The 24,214-nt window shown below is 40.1% G+C and overlaps 1 protein-coding gene across 17 annotated transcripts in view; it reads right to left on the bottom strand.

Annotated features, from left to right (window-relative positions):
• The window catches only part of ADGRL3 (adhesion G protein-coupled receptor L3), a gene marked incomplete at its 3' end in the record, with an annotated part of 394,935 nt that overhangs the window by 57,778 nt on the left and 312,943 nt on the right, over positions 1-24,214 (bottom strand). For all 17 annotated transcript variants that reach the window (XM_083351852.1, XM_083351853.1, XM_083351851.1 and 14 more), the window contains one exon: positions 22,449-22,545. In XM_083351852.1, coding sequence (XP_083207978.1) covers positions 22,449-22,545 — 97 coding nt within the window. The remainder of the gene's footprint in view (positions 1-22,448; positions 22,546-24,214) is intronic.

A 24,214-nucleotide genomic window follows, 5' to 3' on the forward strand; every position in this document is an offset into this window, starting at 1 on the left:
CTTTCTGAGTAGGTCAATGTGGTGTCTGACAACTCACCCTCCCTCCAGCCCCACTTCATAAGAGAGGGGACCAGATGATTTAGTGATTTTTCCAGGAAACCACAGATTCCCATGCCCATAGTTTCTAGCCCACACCCCATCACCCACTTGCAGCCCCCTTGGGGGTTTTGGTCAAGAGGCTTCTGCTGCCACTCTATCTGGATGCAACCTGTCCAGTTTCATGATCAGGCATCTCCCCCAACATAGTTCTGCTGGGCTTTTCCCAGTAGCAGTGCAGGGCGTGGAATGCTGGCAAAGTAAAAACTCTGCCAATCTGTGATGCCAGTCCCCAGTTACTATGCATTTTAGTGACTCCTTACCATACGTTCAGCTTGATCGTTACTGGATGGGTGAAATGGGGCAGACGTTGCGTGTCTGATGAGATTTGCTCTCAGGAAAGCCTGAAATTCAGCAGCAGTGAATTGGGCCCCATTGTCTGATACTAAGACATCTGGCAACCCATGTGTGGCAAAGAGTTTTCTCAGCACCTGGATGGTCCAGCAGTAGTCATGTTTGCAACTGGAATTACTTCAAGCCATTTAGAATGGCTGTCTACCACTATGAGGAAGAGCTGTGCTTGAAATGGCCCAGCGAAATCTATGTGAATTCTAGACCAGGGAGTGTGCATTTCCTCCCACCTGTGCGTATGGCATTTCAGGCCTTGATTGCTGGCACGTATAACATCCATGCACCTGTGCCTCTATGGCCTTGTCTAATCCAGGCCATCATAGGTAGCTTCTTGCTAAAGCTTTCATACGGACAATGCCTGGATGGCCTTCATGTAGTGACTGTAAAGCTCTATTTCTCAGTGAAGTGGGAACTATGACCCTGTTTCCCAATAGGATACAACCCTTGTGAGCTGATAGTTCATGTCTTCTAACAAAATAACTCTGGAATTCAGAGCCTGGGCTTTTATCTAACCACCCTGTGTGCACCCATGAAAGCACTCTACTAAGTGTTTTATCAGTAGCTGTTTCTGCAGCTATGTCCCCTGCGTGGAGGGGAAATTCTGGCAAATCCTGAATGGACAGGATTCTGGCCGCTGGGGCCAGATCTGGTTCAATTAGTGGCAATGGAAGTCTGCTCAGGCCATCAGCATGGCCCATTTCTTTGCCGGGTTTGTGAACCAGTTTAAATGTGTAGGCTGATAGAAAAATAGACCATCTCAACATTCTTGGGGAAAGTATGTGGGGTGTTTGTTTGTCTGTTGTAAAGAGTCCTAGTAGTGGTTTGTGGTCTGTGAAGACCATGAAGTCCCTGCCACATAAATAGTCATGGAATTTTTTAATTCCTGCTACAATCGCTAAGGCCTCTTTGTCAATTTGAGTGTAGTTACGCTCAGCAGAGGACAGTGTCCTTGAATAAAATGCAATAAGAATTTGTGTTCCATTCTTCTCTAAATGACTCAAGACTGCCCCCACCCCATAAGGGGATGCATCACATGCTAAACAGACTGGTTTAGGCTCCCTAAAATGAGTGATAGTAAATTTAACCGACAAAAGTGCTTTTAGGTCTTGGAAACTTTTCTCGTGAATGCTGGTCCATTTCCATGAAGCTTTTTTATCTAAGAGCCTATGAAGTGGTTCTGCCAATGCGGCCTTGTTAGGCAGAAACACATGGTAGAAGTTGAGGAGGCCCAAGAATGCCTGTAGCTCTCCTTTTGATTTAGGGCTAGGTGCCATTTAAATGGCCTTCACTTTGGACTCAGCTGGGTGAATGCATCAATGCAAAATTCCAAAAATTTGGTTGAAGAAACCCCAATACTGCATTTACTCTTTTTTAATTTGAGGCCTGCTTCATGCAGCCTCTGTAGGACGGCTCTGAGCCTGCTGGCTAACACCTCTGTGGATTCCCCTGCAATAAGCACATCGTCAAAATAAGGGCAAACACCCTGAATGCCTTTAAGCGTGCGTTCCATGATTCCCTGAAAAATGCCTGGTGCAACACTAACCCCAAATTGTAAATGCTTCACTTTAAAAGCCCCCCTGTGAGTCACGATTGTCTGATCAGCGGCTGTGGCCTCATCAACCGGCAGTTGCTGATAGGCCTGTGCCAAAACTAACTTTGCAAAAATGGTGCCCCCTTGCAAAGATGCCAAGATGTGGTTCACCACTGGGACAGGGTATGTGTGTTGCTTAAGGGCTTTGTTAATTGTGCATTTATAGTCTGCACATATTCTAATTTCTCCGTTGGCCTTAAGTGGTGTTACTATAGGAGTTTCCCACTCCCCACCATCAACTGGTTGCAAAATGCCCTGTTCTGCAAGCTTGTCTATTTCTGTGTCAATTTTATGTTTGAGGGCAAAGGGAACCCTTCGAGGCTTAATCCTATTGGGGACCACGTTGGGGTCTAGCTTGAAAGATATAGGCGGGCCTGTGTATGTTCCTAGGGTTGAATCAAATACGTCTGCAAAGTCCTCGCAAACTGACATTAGATTTGTGGCTTGTGTCCGGTTGATACTGGTTACTTGGATGCCTAATGCATCAAACCAATTGAGTCCAATTAGACTCGTTCTCTGGCCCCCTACTACTACGACATCCAGGTGCCCAAAAAAATCCCTTAAATTTAACAGCCAAGGTAGCTTCACCCTTGACTGTGACTTTAGCGTTTTGAAAATCTGTTAAAATTATGTCAGAGGGCCTTAGCTTGACCCATTTTCTACTGCGACTGCACATGAAATTAAATGTATCCAGAGAAATGATGGAAATGGCTGAGCCTGTGTCCAACTCCATTTTACAGGGGACGCCTTGTAGCTCCACCTGAATTTTAAATTTGGGTCTGAGAAGGCATCTGGCTCCAGTATGACAGACACTCATGCATCTTGCACAAACCCCCACACTGAACGGCCCCGGGGCCCCGGTACCTCTCTTGGTTGGATCTTCTGACTGGCGCTTCAAAGGCCAGTCCCTCTGGCGAGCTCTGCACACTGCTGCGATGTGGCCGGTTTTGCCGCAGGCCCGGCACATGGCTGACCAGAACCTGCAGTCCATGCATTGGTGGCGGCCGGCAAAACCTTTACATCTAGGTAAGAGATCTGCCTTGTAAGGAGTCTCTTGTTGCTTGCTGCTGCGGTGCTGTGTGTCGGGCTGTTTGTGCAGCTTGTCAACTTTGGCATCTTCTTCATCTGAATCTTTGGTGCGTTCGGCATCCTTGTGGTGGACAGTTTCTTCACGCTGCGTTGCTTTGGCAGGCCGGATTGGACGGCTCCCCCAGCGGCTTCATCTACCATGACTTCGTCCTGGGCTTCAGTGAACAACAGGTTAGCTCTAGCAAAATGTTTTTTCTGCAGCTCTTGATTTCGTAAGCCGCAGACGAGCCAGTCTCGAAGTTGCTCTTCAATGTCCGAAAATTTACAAAGGCGTGCAGTCTGCCTCAAGGCTGCGATGTACTCCAACACGGTCTCACTGGGCTGCTGTATTCATTGTTCAAAGGCATAGCGCCAGGCAATTACTGACATCTTTGGTTGGAAATGTTCTCCGAGCTTCTTTTTTAGATCAGTGTAGGAGACTGATTCCAGTGGTGTTGGCGTGAACAGGTTTTCAGCCAGATCGAATGTTACTGGGCCGCACACACAGAGCAGCGTGGTGGCCTTCAGTCCATACACTGCAACCTGGTTTGCCCGGAGGTAGTTTTCGACCTGGGACAGGTACGATGGCCATCCTTCTGGTTGCTTGATGTTGAATTCTCGCAGCCTGCCGACCTTGGGCATTCTTCTGGTCTTTGCGGCTGGTTCCTGTGCCTTCTGATCCTGCTTCTCCGATGCCCAGGGACTGATCCACTGAGCGCGTGGTCACTAGCGTGTCTGGCTAGCCAACCGTAGGGGGGGCAAATGCTTTTCTGCCAGACATGCACTGTCTCTCCCCTAGTGACTTTCAGCTCTTTCGAAGAAGCAGGATCCCACCTTTGTCGCCAGTGTTGTGTAGTGAGTTCATTGTGTGGGAATGAAGACAAGGTGAGTGAGTTCGGCAATGGTCATGTTTATTCGCTTGCAGGATCTGAACTGAGGAACTGAGCTGCAGGCTGCAGCAATTTATAGCCTGGTCCCTAGGCGGCAGCCAATAGGTTTAAAGCAACCCATTGCCGCCTAGGGGCAGCCAATAGCAGCACCGGAGACGGGGTGTCTGAGTTGCTGGGAGCCATTAGCTAGCTCCAGCTTACCACATGGTGTTACAATTAAGCCCAATACATAACAGGCTACTTTCCTTAACGTTGGAAAAAGCATTATGTCACTTCCTGTTTTCTGAAAAGAGCCTTTATCTTTTTGTATGTGACACCAGACCTGAAAATTTCTATTGCTTCTCTTCTTGATCGATTATCCTGAAAAGTAAATATGCTTTGTTCTCTTACTCTCTTTATCTTTGTAAGGGTGTGTTTATAGTCCCTGATCATCCTCTTTGTTTTCTTTGCACCAGTCCCAGCTTCTCTGACATGTTTCTTAAAATATGGTGCTCAGAACTGGAAGCAATAACTAAGAGGGGCTCTAATCAAAGAGAGAGGAAATAATATTTCCTTTTGATTTGTAAACTCATTGATGCAATCCTGCACTTGTACGTACCTTTTTAGCAGCCATGTCTGTTGATTCATTAATAACTTTTGATTACTTTCAAATAAAATACAATCTCCAAATGTATTTCTCACACACTGTTTATGAAGTCATCCCTATCCTATACTATCAATACTGGGGAAGACCCTGGAAAAGATAATTAAAAAAAACAGATCTGTGAACAAATAGTAGCAAACAAAGTTATAACTGCTTGCCAGCCAAAATCCGGATGGCCCCTGACCTTCGCACCTTCCGGCGTGACTTAAAAACCTACCTATTCCAGCAAGCCGGCCTGGCCTGATAGATTTTGGGGTTTCATTTGTTTTTCTATTGCTTTACTGTATACTTACCTTGCTCTGTACACCGCCCTGAGTCCTTCGGGAGAAGGGCGGTATATAAAACAAATAAATAAACAAACAAACAAACAAACAAATAAATAAACTAGTAGCCAGCAGGGGTGTGTTAAAAAGAGATCATGCCAAACCAAACTTATCTCATTCTTTGATTAAGTGACTAAATTAGTAGACCAGCAAAATGCTGTAGACGTAGTATACTTAGATTTCAGTAAGGCATTTGAAATAGTAGACCACAACCTACTTCTTGGTAAGCTAGAAAAATGTGGAATAGACAACATCACCAACAAATGGATCTGTACAGTAGTGGGATTCAGCCAGTTTGCACAAGATCAGTAGAACCGGTAGCTAATTTTTTGTTGCCCAGGCCCAGAATGGACTTCTGGAAGCAGCATCCACACAGAGAACCGGTTGTTCACATATTTGAATCCCACCACTGGATTTGTAGCTGGCTGACAAACCGTACTCAATGAGTAGTATTCAGTGGTACTACATCCACATGGAGAGAAGTAAGCAATGGGGTACCATAAGTCTCCATTTTAGGCCCAGGAGTCTTCAATATTTTCATCAATGATTTAGATTAGGGAATAGAAGGGGAATTCATCAAATTTGCAGATGACACTAAACTGGCAAGAATAGCCAACATCCCAGAAGACAAGTTCAGGATCCAAAAAGTTCTTGACAAACTTGAACAAAATGAATTTTAATGTGGAGAAAAGCAAAGTTTTACATTTAGGCAGGAAAAATCAAAGATATAAGTACAGATTAGGTGAGACCTGGCTAAAAAACAGTAATTGTGAGTGGGATCTTGGAGTCCTAGTGGATGATCACTTGAATATGAACCAACAGTGTGCAGAAGCAGCCAAAAAAGCTAATACAATCCTGGGTTGTGTAAACAAAGGCATAGAATCAAGTTCATGTGAAGTATTAGTACCACTTTATAAAATTCTAGTAAGACTACACCTGCAATACTGCAAACAATTTTGATCAACATGCTACAAAAAAGATATTGAGACCTTGGAAAAAGTTCAGAGTACAGCAGCTAAGATGGTCAAAGACCTGGAGACTAAAACATATGAAGAACAGCTGCAGGACTTGGGTTTGGCTAGTCTAAAGAAAAGAAGAAATAGGGGTGACATGATAGCAGTATTCCAGTATTTGAGCAGCTGCCACAAAGAAGAGGGGCTCAAATTATTTTCCAAAACACCAGAGGGCAGTACAAGAAACATTGGTTGGAAACTAATCAAGGAGAGAAGCAACCTGGGATTAAGAAGAAACTTCGTAACAGTGAGGACAATTAACCAGTGTAACAGCTTGCCTTCAGAAACCATAAGTGCTCCATCACTGGAGGTTTTTAAGAAGAGACTAGACAGTCACTTGTCTGAAATGGCATAGGTTCTCCTGCCTGAGCAGGGGGCTGGACTATTCTATTCTATTCTGTTCTGTTCTATTCTATTCTATTCTATTCTATTCTATTCTATTCTATTCTATTCTATTCTATTCTATTCTATTCTATTCTATTCTATTCTATTCTATTCTACTCTACTCTACTCTACTCTATTCTATTCTAGCTTTCCTTTTTTAAGTGAAGATCTTTGCTTTTGCCTTTTAAAACAATTCATTCTATTATTTCTTGTCCATTTCTCTAATCTATCAAAACAGTATTAGCTGTTCTACCCAGTTTTGTATTAACAGCATTTTTGATAAGGGTTTCCTCCACTTTTTCATCCAAGGCATTAGTGAAAAAGAGTGGCACCAGTGTTAAACCTGAAGAGAAGCTTAGTGTGGCAAGAGTATTTGTGGGAGAAAAATCCTGGAATATAGAGATATAGCTATAAAAAAGGCAAGCCCTTTTTTTAGACTCTCTCTCTTCCTTCTCCAAATTATTATCACTACAGTCTTGCTGGGCAAACCACATTTCATTCATTGTTTCTAATCCTGGACATCTTGAAAAGGATTTAAACAGGACTAAGAATAAAGAAAGACAATGATGATAGTTAGTTGTAATAGTAAGTTGAGTCCTTAGCCTTTGGAAAAGATACCCAAAGGAGAAAATGATGACTTTCTTTAAATGCCTAACAATTTGTTCTCCATTCTCTCAGAGTGCAGATACGGAATAATGGGAAGTGAATAATGCTCTCTTTCCAGAAGAAATGGATCAGTCATCTATCAGGAATGCTTTATATTGCTATACTGTGCACATAAGCCTTGAGGCATTTATGGGCTTAACACAAATGGCTAGAAGGTACATGAAATAGTATATATAACATTGGGAAAGAAATGGAAACATACATCTACTTACTATCCAAGTGGAATATTTGGGTTAATGCTCTTATTATTTATTTGATTTACATTTCATCCTCAGTGCTTTGATCATCTTAAACAATAATTTTGCATTAAGGGCAAAAATGCCAAATAAATGGAGTTTTCTAACTATTAAGGGATTTCTGAAATAACTGTTTTCTAGGCAACATTCTCTTTATAAGTGTAAAAGGAGGAGCACAATTTGATCAACTTATGTTGGCATGGGAACTTTAAGATTTAATGTAATGGTCATGCTTTCCCTTATACTGCACTCCTTTCGGAATAGTAATGTTATACAACACCTTGATAAGACTATTGAGAAAACTTGGCTCTTTAAAGACATGTATATTGTACTTAATTACATAGTGGCTACTTGGAATATAATGCACTTAATTACATAGTGGCTACTCTGAATTTAACACATTCAAAACAAAGATGGGTTTTTTCATGTTCTGATAATAGCAAAAAATAAGATGGAGAAATACCCTATTTTCAGATATAAATGATTGGATTTCAGAGATGATTGACTTAACTGCAGTTATTTGAAAGAAAGATAAATGAATAGTAATGGTGGTGGACTTTATTTAACTTAAATTTGTTGAAGGCAAAATTGACCAAATATTTTAATTTTGGGAAATGTTGGACTTCTCTTGCTGACAAAGAAAGACACAAAGGATCAGATATCCTTGACATCTGAGAGAAGACTTGTTAGAGTGGGAAAGGGCATCATGTAATGGCAGAGTGCTTGATTTTACAGGAAATTAAAGGTGAGCTAATCAAATGCCTACTTTGAATTTTAAGAAAATAAAACAAATTAACAAATTAAACAAATAAACAAAAACAGCAAGTGGCAGTTCCTAGCTAATTAGTTTTTAAAAAATTAAGCAAGGTTAGGGAGGTGTTTGGTGGGAGAACAGCGGAAATCCAGGGGTTGTAGTCCTCACCGCACAATGAGGGAAGAAACCATATCTATAGAGGATTATGACTATACTCTTGCAAGGAAAACTACACGGGTAGAGACTTACAGCAATCATAACATATTGTTTCAAGAAAGGAAAAAAGGAAATCAGCTGACTAAGTTGAAAAGCTGAAAATCAACCCAGATCCCTACTGGAGATGAAAACAGGAACTTGTGAACTAAGAAGAATGTCTGAAATTAAAGAATTACAGCAATTACTGAGCTTGTATTGGGAAACAAAATGCACAAAATCTGCTAAGGTTACTGAGAGATGCTAACAGCAACAAAAATGGCCTATTTTGACATGTTCCAAATAAAACGTGAAAAGAAACACTGTACCAGTAGCAGTGTACCAGAAGACGTCAAATAACAAACAATTAAAACAAAAGTCAGAATTACTCTACTTCTATTTTCATTGACTCTTATCTGATAAGAAGTTGTATTTTCCTTCAGGCAATTGTGAATTGTAGGTTGCAGAAGCAGGATTTTAGTTGGAGTTTGACAGAAATAGTTCTTAGAAAATGGATGAACTGCTTAATGCTGCATTTGTCTTTGCTAAATGTTATTTTCAGCCAATTCCTCAAGAGCATTTTGAAAGGTTGCCTTCCAGGTATTAGCTACCCCACCCAGGTTTTCGTTGTTGGCAATTCTGGTAACCAGACCTGTCTGCAAATGTTAGATGAGTAATCACCCTGGGATCGATCTTACTATTCTCTTTTTTTGAAGATGGAAAAGTTTGCCCTCTTCCAGTTATCTGGCTCTTCATCCATTTCCCAGGTCTATCATTTTTATCAAGCTCAAGTCTTATCAAGTCCACTGTCAATTATTCCTTCCCCCCCCCCCCTGTACCATGAGGACAATGATTCTGCAAAGAACAGTTACAACCATATTACTACGATATTTCAAGATCTGGAGAAGAAGCTCAGGAATCTGGAAGCTCAAGTGGTGAAAACAGGAAATTTTTCAGGCCAGCAAATTACTTATTCAGTATTACCTTTCCAACATGCATAGAATTCTGTTTTGGGGTCCACTTTAATGTCTTGTTTTCAGCCAGGAAAAAAGAGGAATGTAGGTGAATAACTGAATATGTACATTGTTAGGATCGCCATCATTGGCTTGGCGCCTTGCTGGCGTCCTGCCATCAAAGGGGAATGGAGGGGGGAGGCATTTGGGGCAATCCATACTTGTATATTTAAAAGTGGGAAATGGGGAGGGGGAGCTGACATGTGAGGAAGACCAGAGCTGTTTGTACCGCTTATGCCGGGCATCTTCAAGGCCACTTACTTGTTCTAGATGTTAAATTCCAGCAGCCTAAACAAACCAGAGTTTCCCACAACATTGTGGCGATCCCAGATTGGGTGATTACAGACCAGACATCAGGGGGAGTGATGGGGAATGTTGGGTTTGGCTTTTTGTATTAATGTGCAGGAACTTCAGTTCCTGCCTCACTTTCCTGAAACCAACATCTTTAGTAAAAGTCTTTTTGCACTTCAATCAATTGGAGTTGAGAGTTTGCTTTCATAAATGTTTGTTTGGGGACAGATCTGACATTAGGCAGAAACTGCAGTTTTGGTCAACCCGGAGAGGATATTACCTCTACTGTGGGGACTGTGCATACAATGTTGACTCAAGGGACTGACCAAGAAGAAATTGAAACCTGGGGAGAGGTATCTATGAGACCCCCTCTGGGAGGACTGGATCTGTCTGTACCATTCAGACAGTGGGGAAAGATGACCCACTGAGCCCCCGATGGTCCCTAGGGGTCGGAAGAAAAGAGGAGTGAGAAGAGAAACCTCAGGGGGTGACATTCACCCATGAGGGTAGGGGCAGCCACCGATGTGGAAAGCAAGCCCAGTTGGAAGGGCTGGAGAAAGAGAGTGATGATGCGTGCGGAGATGGACTGGATGATGGAACAAGCCATAAAGTTCATGCAGGGGGCTTTAAGAACCTCAAAGTGCATGAAACCCTGGCTCAAAGGTGGCAACCTGATGTGTATCCACCCCCTAATACAGCTGGCGATGGTGCTCCATCCCTGCTGTGACAACTGGAACCTCAGCCAGCTCAATGGTGGTGGCCGTACCACTCTAATGCCAGGGGTGGCTGCCTGGCAGGGAGCACCTGGAGGACCAGCTCTGGGACAGCCTGCAAGACAACCCCCCCGGTATGCAGTTTAATGGAGACCCCCCATCAACTGCACAAATCACCCTCCCCATCACAAACTTGCTAAAAACAAAAGGGGGGGGATGCTCAAGCCCAGCCAGGTGCTCCAATGGACGATGGAATGTCAAGTGACATTGGAGAAACTTAAATGCCTGTTTGCAGCTGAGCCGGTCCGAAAGCACCAGACCCGAATGCTCCTTTTGTCATCCAGCGATGTGGCTGTGGGGGCAGTCCTCCTACCAAGAAACGAGGAGGGGGCCCTGCAAGCATGCGCCTACACATCCCAAAAACTCAGTGGGAGAGATTTGGTTTCTGTGATCCTTGTTTGTGCTACCTGACATGAAATGGGTTGCATTTCAGAAGGACTTGTAAAATTATCTTTGCCCAAAATGCGACAAGCTTGATTAGCAGGACTTACTGAATTGTGTACAACCTAGAGATGAAAATCCTACAATAAGGACTTGTGCACTGGAGAAGGAAGAGGGTATATTGTTACAATGGGTCTTATTAAACATTCAGTGCAAAATCAGAAACAACACTGACTCATAAAATTTACAGCTTTTGCGATATTCACACTAATGTTAAAATTCTTAACTTAAGAAGGCATAGATTTAATAGACATAAGAGATCTGGTAGGATATCTCTCATGATTCAAATATTGCAAGTGAAGAATATTATTTATTCAAAAGGAACAGAAACAAAAAGGCTGTACAGAAAGAAAAAGAAAGTATAGGCTGAGTGAGTATAGTCAAAACTATATTTTTTGAAAATCTCAAAACATATTTTAATAAAGTCAGAGCAAGATAAATAGGATTACATAGCAGGAGAAGATGAAGGCTTTTTTTTAAAAAAAAAAGTATATACTAAAAACAAAATTGCAAACAATTCCAGTTAGGAGAAATAGGAAGGACAGCATAAGAAGTCAATGTGGCAGCACAAAAATTTACTGAAGATCTGAAGATAAAAAAGAACATAGATGGGAGATAGAAAAAGGGATAGATCACCAAGTAAGGATACATATACATAAACTGTAGAGATGGTATCAGAAAAACTAAACTCACATGAAGTGAAGCTGGTACATGATGCCAAACAGAACAGAAACTATTTAATTATGTCAATAAAAAAGAAGGCAAAATCGTAGTATTCCAGCTGTTTAATGAAGATGACAAAATGTTAAAATGCAACAAGAAAAAGACAGAGCTACCCAGCTTGTATTTTGGCTCTGTTTTCTCCAAAGAGAGGGCATATATTCCACCAGGCGACTGTGAAGAGGAACATGAAGAGGCAGAAATGAAACTTGAAACCGACAGAAGATTGTCAAGGAATTCTTTGAATGAGGGATAGGTGTATTGCTTTCTAGAGTACAGAAGGACTTTGCTGATGGTCTGGTTGATCCTTAATGTCTGATCTTCGAATATCTCAGAGATTGGATGAGATGTCAGATGACTGAGAAGAGCAATTGCAGTCCTTCTCATCAAAAAGGAGAAAAAGCAGGATCTAGCAACACAGAACCAGTCAATCTGACACTGTAGCTGGGAGAATTTTAGAGAAGACCATAAAGAGACTGATTGGTAAGCAGCTTGAGAATAACACAGAAATTGCCAGAAGTCAACATTGAATTGTCAAGAAGAATTCCTTATTTTCTGAATGGAAAATTTCTTTAGTAGATTTGGGGATTTAGATGACATTAAATATGTTAATCTCAGGAAAACTGATTAGGAAGCTAGTTAAGTATGGATTGGATAGCATGTCTATTACATGGATCCACAGCTGGCTTGAAAATCATACTCAAATAGTGTTCATCAGTGGTTCCTCATCAAATTGGAGAAAGGTATCAAGTGGGGTGCCACAAGGATCAATCCTGGGTCCTCTACTCGTCAACAGTTTCATTAATGACTTGAATGAAGAGGTGGAAGAATGCTTATCAAATTTGCAGCTGACACAAAACTGGGTGGGATAAATAATACCCTAGAAGACAGAAATAAAATTCAACATTGATAGGTTAGACAATCTAGCTTGAATATCTAGAATGAAATGTAATAGAACATGCAAGTTCTACAGTTAGGAAAAAGAATCAAATATATTAGGTATAGCAAAGGATACTTGTACTTATGAAAAAGATTGATGACCTATGTATTTTCCTCCAATTCTATTCTAGAATTCTGTGAAAGTAATAATCAAATAAAAAGTTGATTCTGTATACATATAGCAACTGCACAAAGAACTAATTAATCCAAGAGAATCATATATTAACAATTAATAGTTTTACTTTAGCTTTCAGAATGTGAGATTAGAAAGATTTCTTTCAACCTTTAATTCTGCAAAAGTAATACCCAAGAGTACTAAAAATTTAATGTGTTTTTCCTACATTACTGAAAAAAAAACATTCCTACTTTAAAGATGGTATATTGATAATTTCTACTCAGACATTTGCAATACCGAATCCTTTACACTTTGTAATGCTTTTTGCTGTATGTTTTAGTGTTAGAATCTTATTTCAGACACGGAAACACCCATTCAGTCAGACTGTAATGCTCATCTCAGGTATGAAATCAGGAGTATGATACTGGAAAGTACCATAAAGAATATTGTATAAATACAGCCCTAAGAAGAGAAAACTGAGAGAGATACAGTAGAAACTCAAATAGGGAAACTCACAAAGAGTGGCCACAGGGAATAACTTCTTCCATTTCTCCCCAAAATACCAACATGAGCCCTTCGTGTTGTATTATGTTATGAGGATCAGGACCAAGAGGGACAGGAATGGTGCTCAACCACAGAACCTCTTACAAGATTTCTGAATTGCTTCATCTGAAATCGAACCAAAAAGGGGCACAGTCCAAAGAATGGAATGAACTGATGATACTCACTGTCAGAACTAGGACAACAGATAGATAGTGAAGGTAGCAAAAGGAGGCTTGACAATGATGCAATAGGAAGGTTTGGAGATAGAAACAGAGATTTCTGCCTCCCTGACAAATGACACGTGGGCCTCTTTCTATTCTTCTCTGAGTCAATGGAGGGCTGCTTGTTTCCATTTTATTTCAACAGGATATGGAACCAGTCAGAAAACATTAGTAATTATGAATCTGTCACTCATATGCCTGAAACTATAGAAGGTAGCTAAGGCACCAGAGATAGGTCTGGCAGATTTTCCATAGGTGGGAATGGAGACTGTAGACAAGTCCCTCAGTTTGGATGAGTAGCAAAAAGCATTTTGCTCAAGTGGCTACACAAAAGTGTGATTATGGGCCTGTTTTGTACATTCTGGCAGGATGGGAAACTATCTGCTATCAATTAAGACAAAGCACAGAATAACAGTGCCATGGGTGGTAAGTTGCTCTCACATTTCTGAGCATTCAGATGCTTTTTGCCATAAGTCAAAAGTCAGAGGTATATTACCGTATATAACAAAAAGAAAACAAGCAAGAGGAAAATAAATTGGAGAAATAACTTTTTTCACATTTTCACAAGAGAAAGACAGAGAAAGACCTAAGAACATTATTGCTGTGGCAGTAAAACCACACTCCCCCCAAAATCTGAGGGAATTGTGGGATGTGGCTCCTGCCAAATTTTTCCTCAGCAGCCTAACATTTCTTCTAATGTGTCTGTGCAAGAGTGTAGCCCATATATGTGATGCACAAAGACTAAGAACTAGGATTTAAAAATCCATCAGAAACCTATTTGTGCATTTGGGGAGAGGGTTAGGGGTTTATTGGATGAATTATATCATATGCCACACCTTGGGTACAGTAACAGAAAATGTGATATGAGCAATTCAGTTCTGAAAATATTTAAGTTTCATGAGATACAAATCAGGTTATGAAAATTTTGCTTTTTAGATGCCTTTCAGATGCAGGGTCCCCCTGCTTGAATATGGGTTTAATTTACTCAGTTCATGAGAATATATATAGACCAGTTAAACTGGTTATTATCTTTCGCTATTGTTACCAATATTGTTTTCTACATTTTACAGATATTTTTCACTTCACATAGAATAAAGTCATCAGAGAGTCAGAAATGGGGAAAAAAATACTCACATATGTTATATTCACAATTAGAAAGACCTACATCTCTCAGAGTATTTAGAAGCTCTTAGAATAGTGAACAGGAATTTTATCCAATCTTGACATTTCTGTGTGCTGCACAAAGTAGAAGGCAGAATGCCAATCCACTATTACATTTTAGTCTGACATAATAGCTAAAAGTAATGTTAAGTTTGCATTTATAATCAGAGATAGGGCAGGTGCAATTGTGGCTGGTGCTCAGTTGGGCTAGTAGGGCACGGTGACAGGTGGCAGGAAAAGCCAGGGAATTCACAAGCAAAGCCAAATGCTTTGGTTGACTGCCATCCTTCTGTCTTGCAAAACCCATGGAGAAAGTAATTCCCTACTATTGTGTGTGGTTTGAACAACTTGAAAGGGTTATTCTTCCCCTTCCAGGCTCATTGCTGTAGTCTCAGCAGCTGTCATTCCACACTCTTGGTCCCTCCTTTCCACCAGAGCAGCAAACACTCCCTTCCTCTCTACTGCAAGAAGCTTCCCTGTGACATTGTTGGCAGCGTTCCTTTCCTTAATGTAGTCAGTCTCTGTGATCCACCCCTTTCACCTGGGTGGGCCCACAAGGAAAGGTATCTATTTCGTCTTCTTCCTCTTCTCAGCAGCCATCAAGCAAAGACAGAATGATCCAACAGGACATCTGCAGCACTTCTCATTCTCTGCCTGGAGACAGCTGCCACTCCTTCTACTTCAGCCATTTCTAATACATGCAGTATTTATTCAGATAGCCTCAATGTTGTAAGCCTCCCAGAGTCACCTTCTAGTGAGATGGGCGTCAAACTAATTTAACAAAGAAACATATGAACAAACTGCCTCTAGTTTGGAGCTTATGCTTCTTCCTGTTGTGCTGGAATAAATAACTTGTTGAGATCATCCCTGCCCATAATTCATGCCAAAAGAAATTCCAGGAAGAATATATCAAAGAGGGAGTAGACTTAAGCCCAGTGACTTAAGCCCATCTACCTATTCAATAAATCTCCCATCCTTTTACTTCCCTCAGTCTGAGCCTTCTTCCCTCAGCTGCCAAGGTCCTTCTGGCAGAAGATCTACATCTCTCTCACCCTGATTGGAGGTGGCAAGTACTCCTTGTACATTTTCTTTAAGCACTGGCTATGGGCAAGGGAGGGTTTGCTCTTCTGGGCTATGTTTTCTCTCTGAGCCACTTGTTCTTTTTATCTAGTGCAGGGAGACAAAAGTGGAGTTCTGGATGCTTGATCCTGCTTTGCAAAACGACTAGAAAGAGGATAGGCAGAGCTAAGGGATGGCCTAAGTGAGTTTCCCTTCCACAAGTGGAGCAAATGTAGAGATAACTTTTGGGAAATAAACAGTAGGTACGTTGTGTGCAATGCTAGCTTCTGTATGAAGTGAGCAAGCATGGTGGTGCCCTCCTTTCCCTTCCCTTAGTGAATAGCCTCTTTTGAAGAGATATTTCGGTCTCAAGGAAATTCCCCCTGTGTCAAAGCAGAGTCAAAGTTTAATTCAGGGGCTGTTTTCTTTCTGGAGGAATTGGGGAAAAGAATTTTAAAACCATGCTCCCTCACTGCATTCATAATTACTAGGACTGTGCAAAGCTTTGTCACTTGCTCAATGCTTTGAACACGAGTGTCAAACTCGCCATGTCACATCACATATGGCAACATATCGCAACTTTTTTTTGCATTGCTGGAACTGGGGTGGGCATGGCCTCCATATGATGTAATCGGCCCACAGGCCAGCTGTTTGACACCCCTGGCTTTGAACAAGCCACTCCTTTGAAAGCACTTGGCCAAATAGCATGCTAGAAATATGCTGTCACTGTATTGATTTCCTTGTCCTTCCTGCTCTGTGTTGTTCAGCAATTCCCATTCCTGCAAGAGTCTTCTGCTCATGACAATGGAGGCTTTGTGTTGTATGAAGTACCTCCTTGAAGCAGATTGTGTTGCCATGACAAGGAGAATCGCAGAGCCTTGTTCAGGAAAGCCCAAGCCACTTCTCATGAGTTTACAAATTACCTTCCTTGTAATTGTTCTGAAGTTTTAAAAAGACTGTAACATAATTGTCCCTGTGAGAGCTAAACTGTGAAACACCAAACTACTGATACCTTATTATCCAAATGATTACGATTCAAGCCACATAGTACAGGATAGTTGGGTGTGTGTGTTATGTTACATAAAAGCAATATAAGCTGGAAAGTATTTCAAATAGTATTTCAAATCAAACTAAACCGAGATAAAATCACCCAAATCATCTACGTATTTGCAGCACAAAAAGCTGATGTTACTCAATGCAAAGGAAAGTAGAGCTGATACATTGTAGAACCTGGGTTAAGGATCAGGAAATTATAGGCTTAGCTCTTACTTCTGCAAAGTTACTGGGACATTTCTTCTGTTCACCCCACTCCCCCTTATTTTGTGGGTTTTTTGGTGGGATTCAATCAATGTAAAATTTGGATTACACAAAAAAAGCCCCATATACATTAGTTTGAAGAATTCATTTAGTTGTATCTCAATAGATTACAATAATTTTAGAATAAGAAGCAAGGGAAAGGCTATTTGGATCAAAAACTAAACCCAACTCTCAAAAAATAGCCATGTTGGTCCACTAAGGCAGGGGAATTTCTACACTTCAGAAATACTTTTCTTATGGCCAGCCCAAATGCTACAACTGTAGGCAAGCTAAAATAGTTATTTTTTTTTACTTCTGAAGCAAAAGAACCAGAATTCACTTTCTTCTTCCCTCTATTACCATAGCAACCTTCCATCCTTTTTGTTGTAATTCCATGCCAATACATTTTCTATTTTCCCCTTTATTCACACACAACTTTCATTCAACCATCTGTACTCTTTCTCTATCACTCACATTCCTATACAACTATATCTCTGTGTTTTATATAACCGTAAACCTCCACACATAATGATTTAAGCATATTGTATGCACAAACCAAATACGAATTTTCATTTTACAATAAAGTTAGAATATAAAATCAGATTGTCAAATGAATTGTCAGCAGCTGGCTAGATGATAAGGAGGGGAGCAGCAAATGAAAAAAGAAATAAGTGATCAGACAGAATTCAGGGCATTAAAGGGGAAGGGAATCTGTAGGATAGAGAAAGGGAGAGAACATACAGTAGGTGAAGGAAAATAGGTAAGGAAGGAAATAGGATAATTATACATTGCACACAATTTTCCATGCCTTGGGCTTGATAGAGAACAGAAAAACAAGAGGTTTTCAGGTGAATGTGCCTGAAATTTGCTCCCTGCTTCCTACCAGTAGGATTACATTACGGAAAAATCCCCCTCTTTGCCATAAATGAGGGTGAACAGGTACCCAAATCATGAGAATGATCAACATACCTGGTTCTAGGCTTTCTTTGGGGCAATGAGGTTTCTAAAAGCCACTTAAAACCCCCAAGCAGAGGGCCAAGATTGCGACTGCTCTTGACAGCATTCCACCCCCACCATCCCTGCTCACTGTTTCTTTTGCATATTACCAACTACTATCACCTATGGGTCTGCAACAGAACTGGATATTGTATAGGTATTACCAATATAAATTTATGTCTACACATGGAGGTTTGAGTCATTGGAAAACAACTGATCTTGGAAACAGATAAAATCACCTAATATCTAATGAAGTAACAGTGTTCCATGCGCCTTTGGCATCTAGTCATGGCGGACACCTGACCACGGAGATGCCCTCGGACAAGTGCTGGCTCTTCGGCTTTGAAATGGAGATGAGCACCCGCCCCTAGAGTTGGAAACGACTAGCACGTGTGTGCGGGGGAACCTTTACCTTTACCTATCTAATGAAGTGGGTGGCCCTAACATATTTAATAAATTGAAAGATCTTGAGATGAGTCAAGAAGGAAAGCAATATTTGAAACATGTTAACATTTTAAAAATAGCAGTTAAAAGCTGAAAAAACCCACAACTGGATTAGAAATCCATAAGGCCCTTCATTTTATTTGTTTTTATAGAGGACAGCTAAATAGTTACTGGCATGTCATAGAACTTACAGTATTTAAGCCTAAAAATATTTATGTCTTCCTTGTTCCATATTCTCGGGATCAGAAGCTGCTACAGGTTTTCTTCTGTTCTTTGACTGCTTCCTAAATGTGGCATCTTTTGCTGATAAATGCTACCAAATAATTTATTTAAAACCATGAGCTGAGAGAAAGGCAATGAGGACTCCCAGCAAGACAAGTCAAGATGAGAGTGTTGATGATCCATGACTTAAAAGTGGTTTGTCTGCATTCAGTTGGGGAGAAAGCTTTTTAAAAGGCAGTAATTAATGTTGCCATCAATATTTATACTTTTTTTTAAAAAAAATACTCTTTGAATTTACTTCTATTACATTTGGAAACATAAAATATCTAAAGGAATCTCTGCACTTTAACATGAACATTTACTATTTCTTTTTAGCAGAATTGTTCAGATAGGCTTCCTGGATGATAAGGATTTGTTTCTCTTAGCATTGCTGTAAGAATACTTACTTGAAATGTTATTTCTCATCTGAGGGGGGCAGGTGATTACATTTTAAGTAAGATTGACAGGCTAACTGGGAAACAGGTATGGTTTTGATGCTGCTGGTGTGTCTAGCAAGATGAGTGGGAGAAAATTAAAACCTCTTCTCAACCTTGTGGCACAGCTGCAATTGGGCAATAAGTTGTTTGGCCAAAAAAAAAAGAGGGGGAGGGAGTTTGTAATATTTTAAAGTGAGACCTTTCTTTTAAACAATAATGTTTCTTTTGAGTTCCTCAATAGCTGAAATATTTTTTTTCAAAGTTGCCCTGCAAGTTCAAACAGATAATAGGTGCTCTCTTATGGGAACAGACATATTGAAAAAGGTCAGATGGTGATTGAGAGTGTTAGTTATGTTTCTCCTTGTTATGGTTATATTTGCAAGGAAAGGGAAAGTGATAATATAAATGATAATCCTGCAGAATTCAGTGTCTCCAGTCTCTTGATGTTGTGGGACTGTGCAGGAATCCCAGGGCTGTAGGCTAGACCGGAGAATTAAAGAAACAGCTCAGAAGAAGGCAATAGCAAGCCATTTTCACATTATCTTCAGGAAAATATATGCCTCTTATTATCTCATTGTTATCTCACTCTCTTGAGGAAACTTTGCACTTAGGCAAGATGACATGCAGCTGCTCAGATATTAGTGTTTTTCTTACCTTGGAAAGAACTACTATTATGGTACCCAAGTCATGCGTCTGTTATTAGTGCACAGTCCTAGACCAAGGAAAATTATCTAATTCAGTCTTCCTAATTTGGGCAATCTCCTGAAATGTAAACTTTAATTCCTACAATAGAAAACCAATATGATGTAATAATTAAGGTGTTGAACCAGGAGTGGGAAAACTCATACTCCGGTATGCTAATTGCCAGAGAAGTTTACTTGTCTAGTTGTCTCTCTTATATTGTAGGAAAAAACGGAGGGAATGTTATGCATGTTAAGTTCCTGAATGAAAGAAGAGAAAAGGAAAGAGTATGAGAATCATCATGAGATTGGCCATTGCTGAGAATTCTGGGGAATAAAACTTTATATATGTGGAGGATGCTGAGGCTGGGAAAGACTGACACAGTTGAGGGAAGCTAGGGAAAGAAAATATTAATTTCAGATGGTGAACGTACAGAAAATAGATTCTCACTTAGGTCTCTCTATGATGAGAGACCAGCTAGATCAGCTACTCTAGATGATCAGAAATGGATTTCAGTAACAGAGATAAATATCCCAAGAGCATGTACTGTATATGGCTCAGAATTTAAGTAATAGAAAAATTATATTTGGTTAGTTAATGAAAAGGTGGCAGGGCAGAAATGGTGAATGCAAAATAATTCTAAACACAGACACCTTCCCAATTCACAGTTAAGACTACCTTTATTAAGTGGTTACATGCAGTTTAGTTTTGGTCTCATCTGTCTGGTGCTACTGAGAACAATCTTTCAAATCTCATTGGACTATACCTCATTTCCTTTTTATGCTCATTTAAATTAGGGAGGTATCTGTCTCAGCATCTTCTGCAAATTTTTGCTTGTTTTTTCCCTTGTGGTTTTCTAAAGGTCTCATTCATCTCCATCAAAGTCTTCTTTCTTACTCTTGTAATATTTTGAACTTGAACAATTTTTAATACATTTACAGCAACGGTGGTTAGACGTTCATGGCAGTATAAGCTAACAAAGGAAGTTAGTTCCTATTTGGTCTCAGTCTTTTCCAATAAGGTAGTTTGTGGTCCACTAGGTGATCATAAAGAGCACACTGAAGGGTTGTAGTCTGAGGTTAAAACACCTGTAACTAGGGAACACTTGCTAAGTTTGAATGACCTTCAGTCCAGAGGACAGATGAACTATATCCTAACATATAGCAGGCACTGACTGACAGTCTGGCCAAAGTGTTTGTCCATTATCTTTCAAAAACCTTGGACAACAGGTAAAGAGCCCAATGACCGAAGGAAGGCAAGCATTGTTTCTTCTCCAGGAGAATATGGGGAATTACCTGAGAAAATTCTAGAGCAGGTACCATGCAGTGATATAAACACTTTGGAAATAATGCAGGGATTATAAGAAGTCAGCATGAAATGGGAATCACTGGCTTTGTGAAAAAAGTTCATGAAATTTCAATTATAATTAATTATAGTATAACATTGGAGTATAAAAGGCAAATACAGACTGTATTAAAGGAAATAAGGTTTCTGAATCACAGGATTATTATTAAGCTGCTCTTAAGATTTTAATAGTGTTCTGGATACCATGCTTAAGAAGAGTTGAGAAAAAGAACAAGGTCACAGAAGGGAAGTCAGGAAAGTCATTGGAATGAATGGAAAATACTTGGAAGAACTGTGTAAGTTCAGCCTTGGCAAGACCAAGGAAGGATATGGTAGTATATAAAACATGAAATAGAATTATGGTAGCCTCAGGTTTTTTGTTTTCTGCCTATAGTTTTAAGTTAGAGACCCATCTGTCCTCTGTTTCAGCTATTGAAGCTAGTGTAGCATGAATAAAAATTCCATTTTTTAATGGGTCTAGTTCTCATGCCCCCAGAAAGGTAGAGGAGCCCATTAAAAAAACAGCCATTATTTACATTTCTCCCCAGACGACTAACACCCATCATCTTGTATCATTCTTGGGATTTTCAGAAGAAAAAAAGGCAATGTGAAGTGACACTCAAAGACTCTTGTTTTGCCTTTCCTCCCCAATGGCAGTTTCTCTATAACCAAAATCTGATAGGCAATTTCAGCTCTGTTTTTCAGCACTACTTTTACCTTCATTCTCCCACACAAACATACACTTACCCTCATTGCTGCTCCAATTAACCTTCCCAGAATCTTTGAGAAAGTTGTCTTCTAGAGCTAGTGATGGTGGTGGTTGTGGCAGTGAAAAAGACACAATGGGTGAATGTGTGTGGGGGGAGGGGAAGGAACATTCCCTGAGAGGAATATTTTTTCAATCCTCAGTATCCTGGCATGTCTTTTAATAGAGTTTGGAACATTGGTTTCTTTAATTTTGGAAAAGTTTAATTTTAGATCCAGTGTTGAGCCTGGCTGAAAACATCCTCATTACATTACTACATATAGGTAATATATGTAGTATATCAGGAAGGCTATGCTGGGAAAATGGCATAACTCCACATTATGCAGCAGGTTTTCTCCATCATGGAACCTTCTCTTGGACTTCAGCATTTAGCAGGATGTACTAACACCTTTCATGAATGGCAGTTATTTTTCTTAGCAATAGCAGTAACATTAAGAAGACAGGTATCTTTATTTGTGTCTATGACCAGCAGCCTGACCTCAAAACTATTCTCCCTCACTGCCACTACTCCTTCTACAACTGACTTTCAGCGACATTTAATATCCATGTTAAAGAACTGAGAGAAAGTTAAAAGAAGTATTTTCTATTAATGAAATACAGTGCACAATGGATCTTTTATTCTGTGGTAACATTTTAATTCAAGGGAACAAGATGCTACATGTTGCAAGGTTAACAAAGCATTGCTGTTTAGATTATTCATAATTACAAAGGTCATATGTATTTGAAAAGTCCATAATTACCTCTGTTAAGTGATGCTGAACTGTTTATATCCCCAGTGATGAAGGAGGATTCTGATTGCTTTCGAACTGTGTCATTCCACATCCTGCGAATTCGGCTCTGCAGAAGCACAAGAAGAAGGGGCAGAAGATGAACATCAAGCAGAGGATCCATAGGAAATAATGACCTGCTTCTTCCTGTTTCTGTGGAGATGGCTTCTGGCAGTGCAAGAAGTAAGCAAGGTGTTTTGATTTTCTGAAATTGTTCTCTCTGGGCAAAGAGCTCCCTGCTTTTCCTAGAGCAAGGGTGGACAATATGCAGCTTACATGAATGACCTCCAGAGCCGCCCAGAGTGGGTCAAGTTGAAAGTCTTGGACCTTTTGTTTGACTTGGGGAAACCAAGTGCATTAAGCCTTTCAGAAGCTCATGCACTTATAAGACCACTTAACACCTTCTACTGGAACAAGGGTGGTGGTGGGGGGAAAGAAGTCACTTGTTCTTATTCAAGAGTGTTATGTTAAAGTTCAAGACAATTTTCACTTCTTAGAATTCATCAAAAATGGAAAAAAGATTTATCATTTTCAGCTCCCCTCACTCTAATAATAACACAACTTCATGAACCCTTCTTTTTTGTCCCTTAAACAAGGTAAAAAGTAATAGTGGACTTCAAGCCAGAAAGTTGTCCAAAGCTATGCTAAAATGTGAACAAATCCATCTAATCCACTATTTTCCCCCCCAAATGGGAAACTTGCAAGGAGTACAAGTGCCAGTGCTGTGGAGTAGTTAAGATGTTGCCTTCAGTTTACCCTTAGCCACAGAACATGAGTGGGCCTCCTCAGGGTGCCTCCGATCAGAGAATGTCGATTGGTGGCCCCCAGGGGGAGGGCGTTCTCTGTGGGCGTGCCAGACCTGTGGAACCGCTTGCTGGTTGAGCTCCGGATGGCCCCCGACCTTCGCTCCTTCCGGTGCGATTTAAAAACCTATCTATTTGAACAATCTGGCCTGGTCTGATGGGTTTGGGGTTGGATTTAGTTTTAACACAGTTTTATTATTGTATTATATTGGGCATAATTATTTAATCCTTTTTAACTTCTTTTTAACTTTTGTATTTATATTTTGATATTTATTGCCCTGAGTCCTTCAGGAGAAGGGCGGTATAAAAATTTAATAAATAAATAAATAAATAAATAAACATTCCTGGCTGAGTTAATGTTGGTCCATCTCTCTTAGTCCAATCGCACAAGTCATTGTTGTGGGAAAAGATAAGAGGAGGAGAAATGCTATATATGGTGCCTTGAGCTCCTGAATAAAAAAAAATCAGTTAAGTAAATAAAAACAAAAGTTTCCTACTTAGTTAATGTCATGAAAACATAATACTCATTCTACATCTCCAAAGTTCAGACTGTTACTAGGGAAATAGGTAATGTTGTTGTATGCAAGTATCTGAGAGAGGTGCTTGTAAATGTAAATGTTTCATAAATTGATATATAAATTGAAATGTATGTTCAGTTCCCAAGTCTAGAATGTAATGAGGAGAAATATGGGATACCTGATGCTCTATGTCTAAAATATTCTGAGAGAAAATTAATGCAGTAGTTTGGATTATATTTTTCACTAGCTACATTAATAATTCACTTGGAATAAGTTTCAGTATTTACCATATACCTTTTTGGCATTCAATTATGTTAATGAAATATAATGCATATATACATGTAAACAATTTCAGTAAAATAAAATAATGATTCTCAAGCTGAACTCAAAGGACAAGTTAATTTTGGCACTTTTTATG

This window comes from Vipera ursinii (genome assembly GCF_947247035.1).
Source record: "Vipera ursinii genome assembly, chromosome: 2".
Lineage (NCBI taxonomy): Eukaryota > Metazoa > Chordata > Lepidosauria > Squamata > Viperidae > Vipera > Vipera ursinii.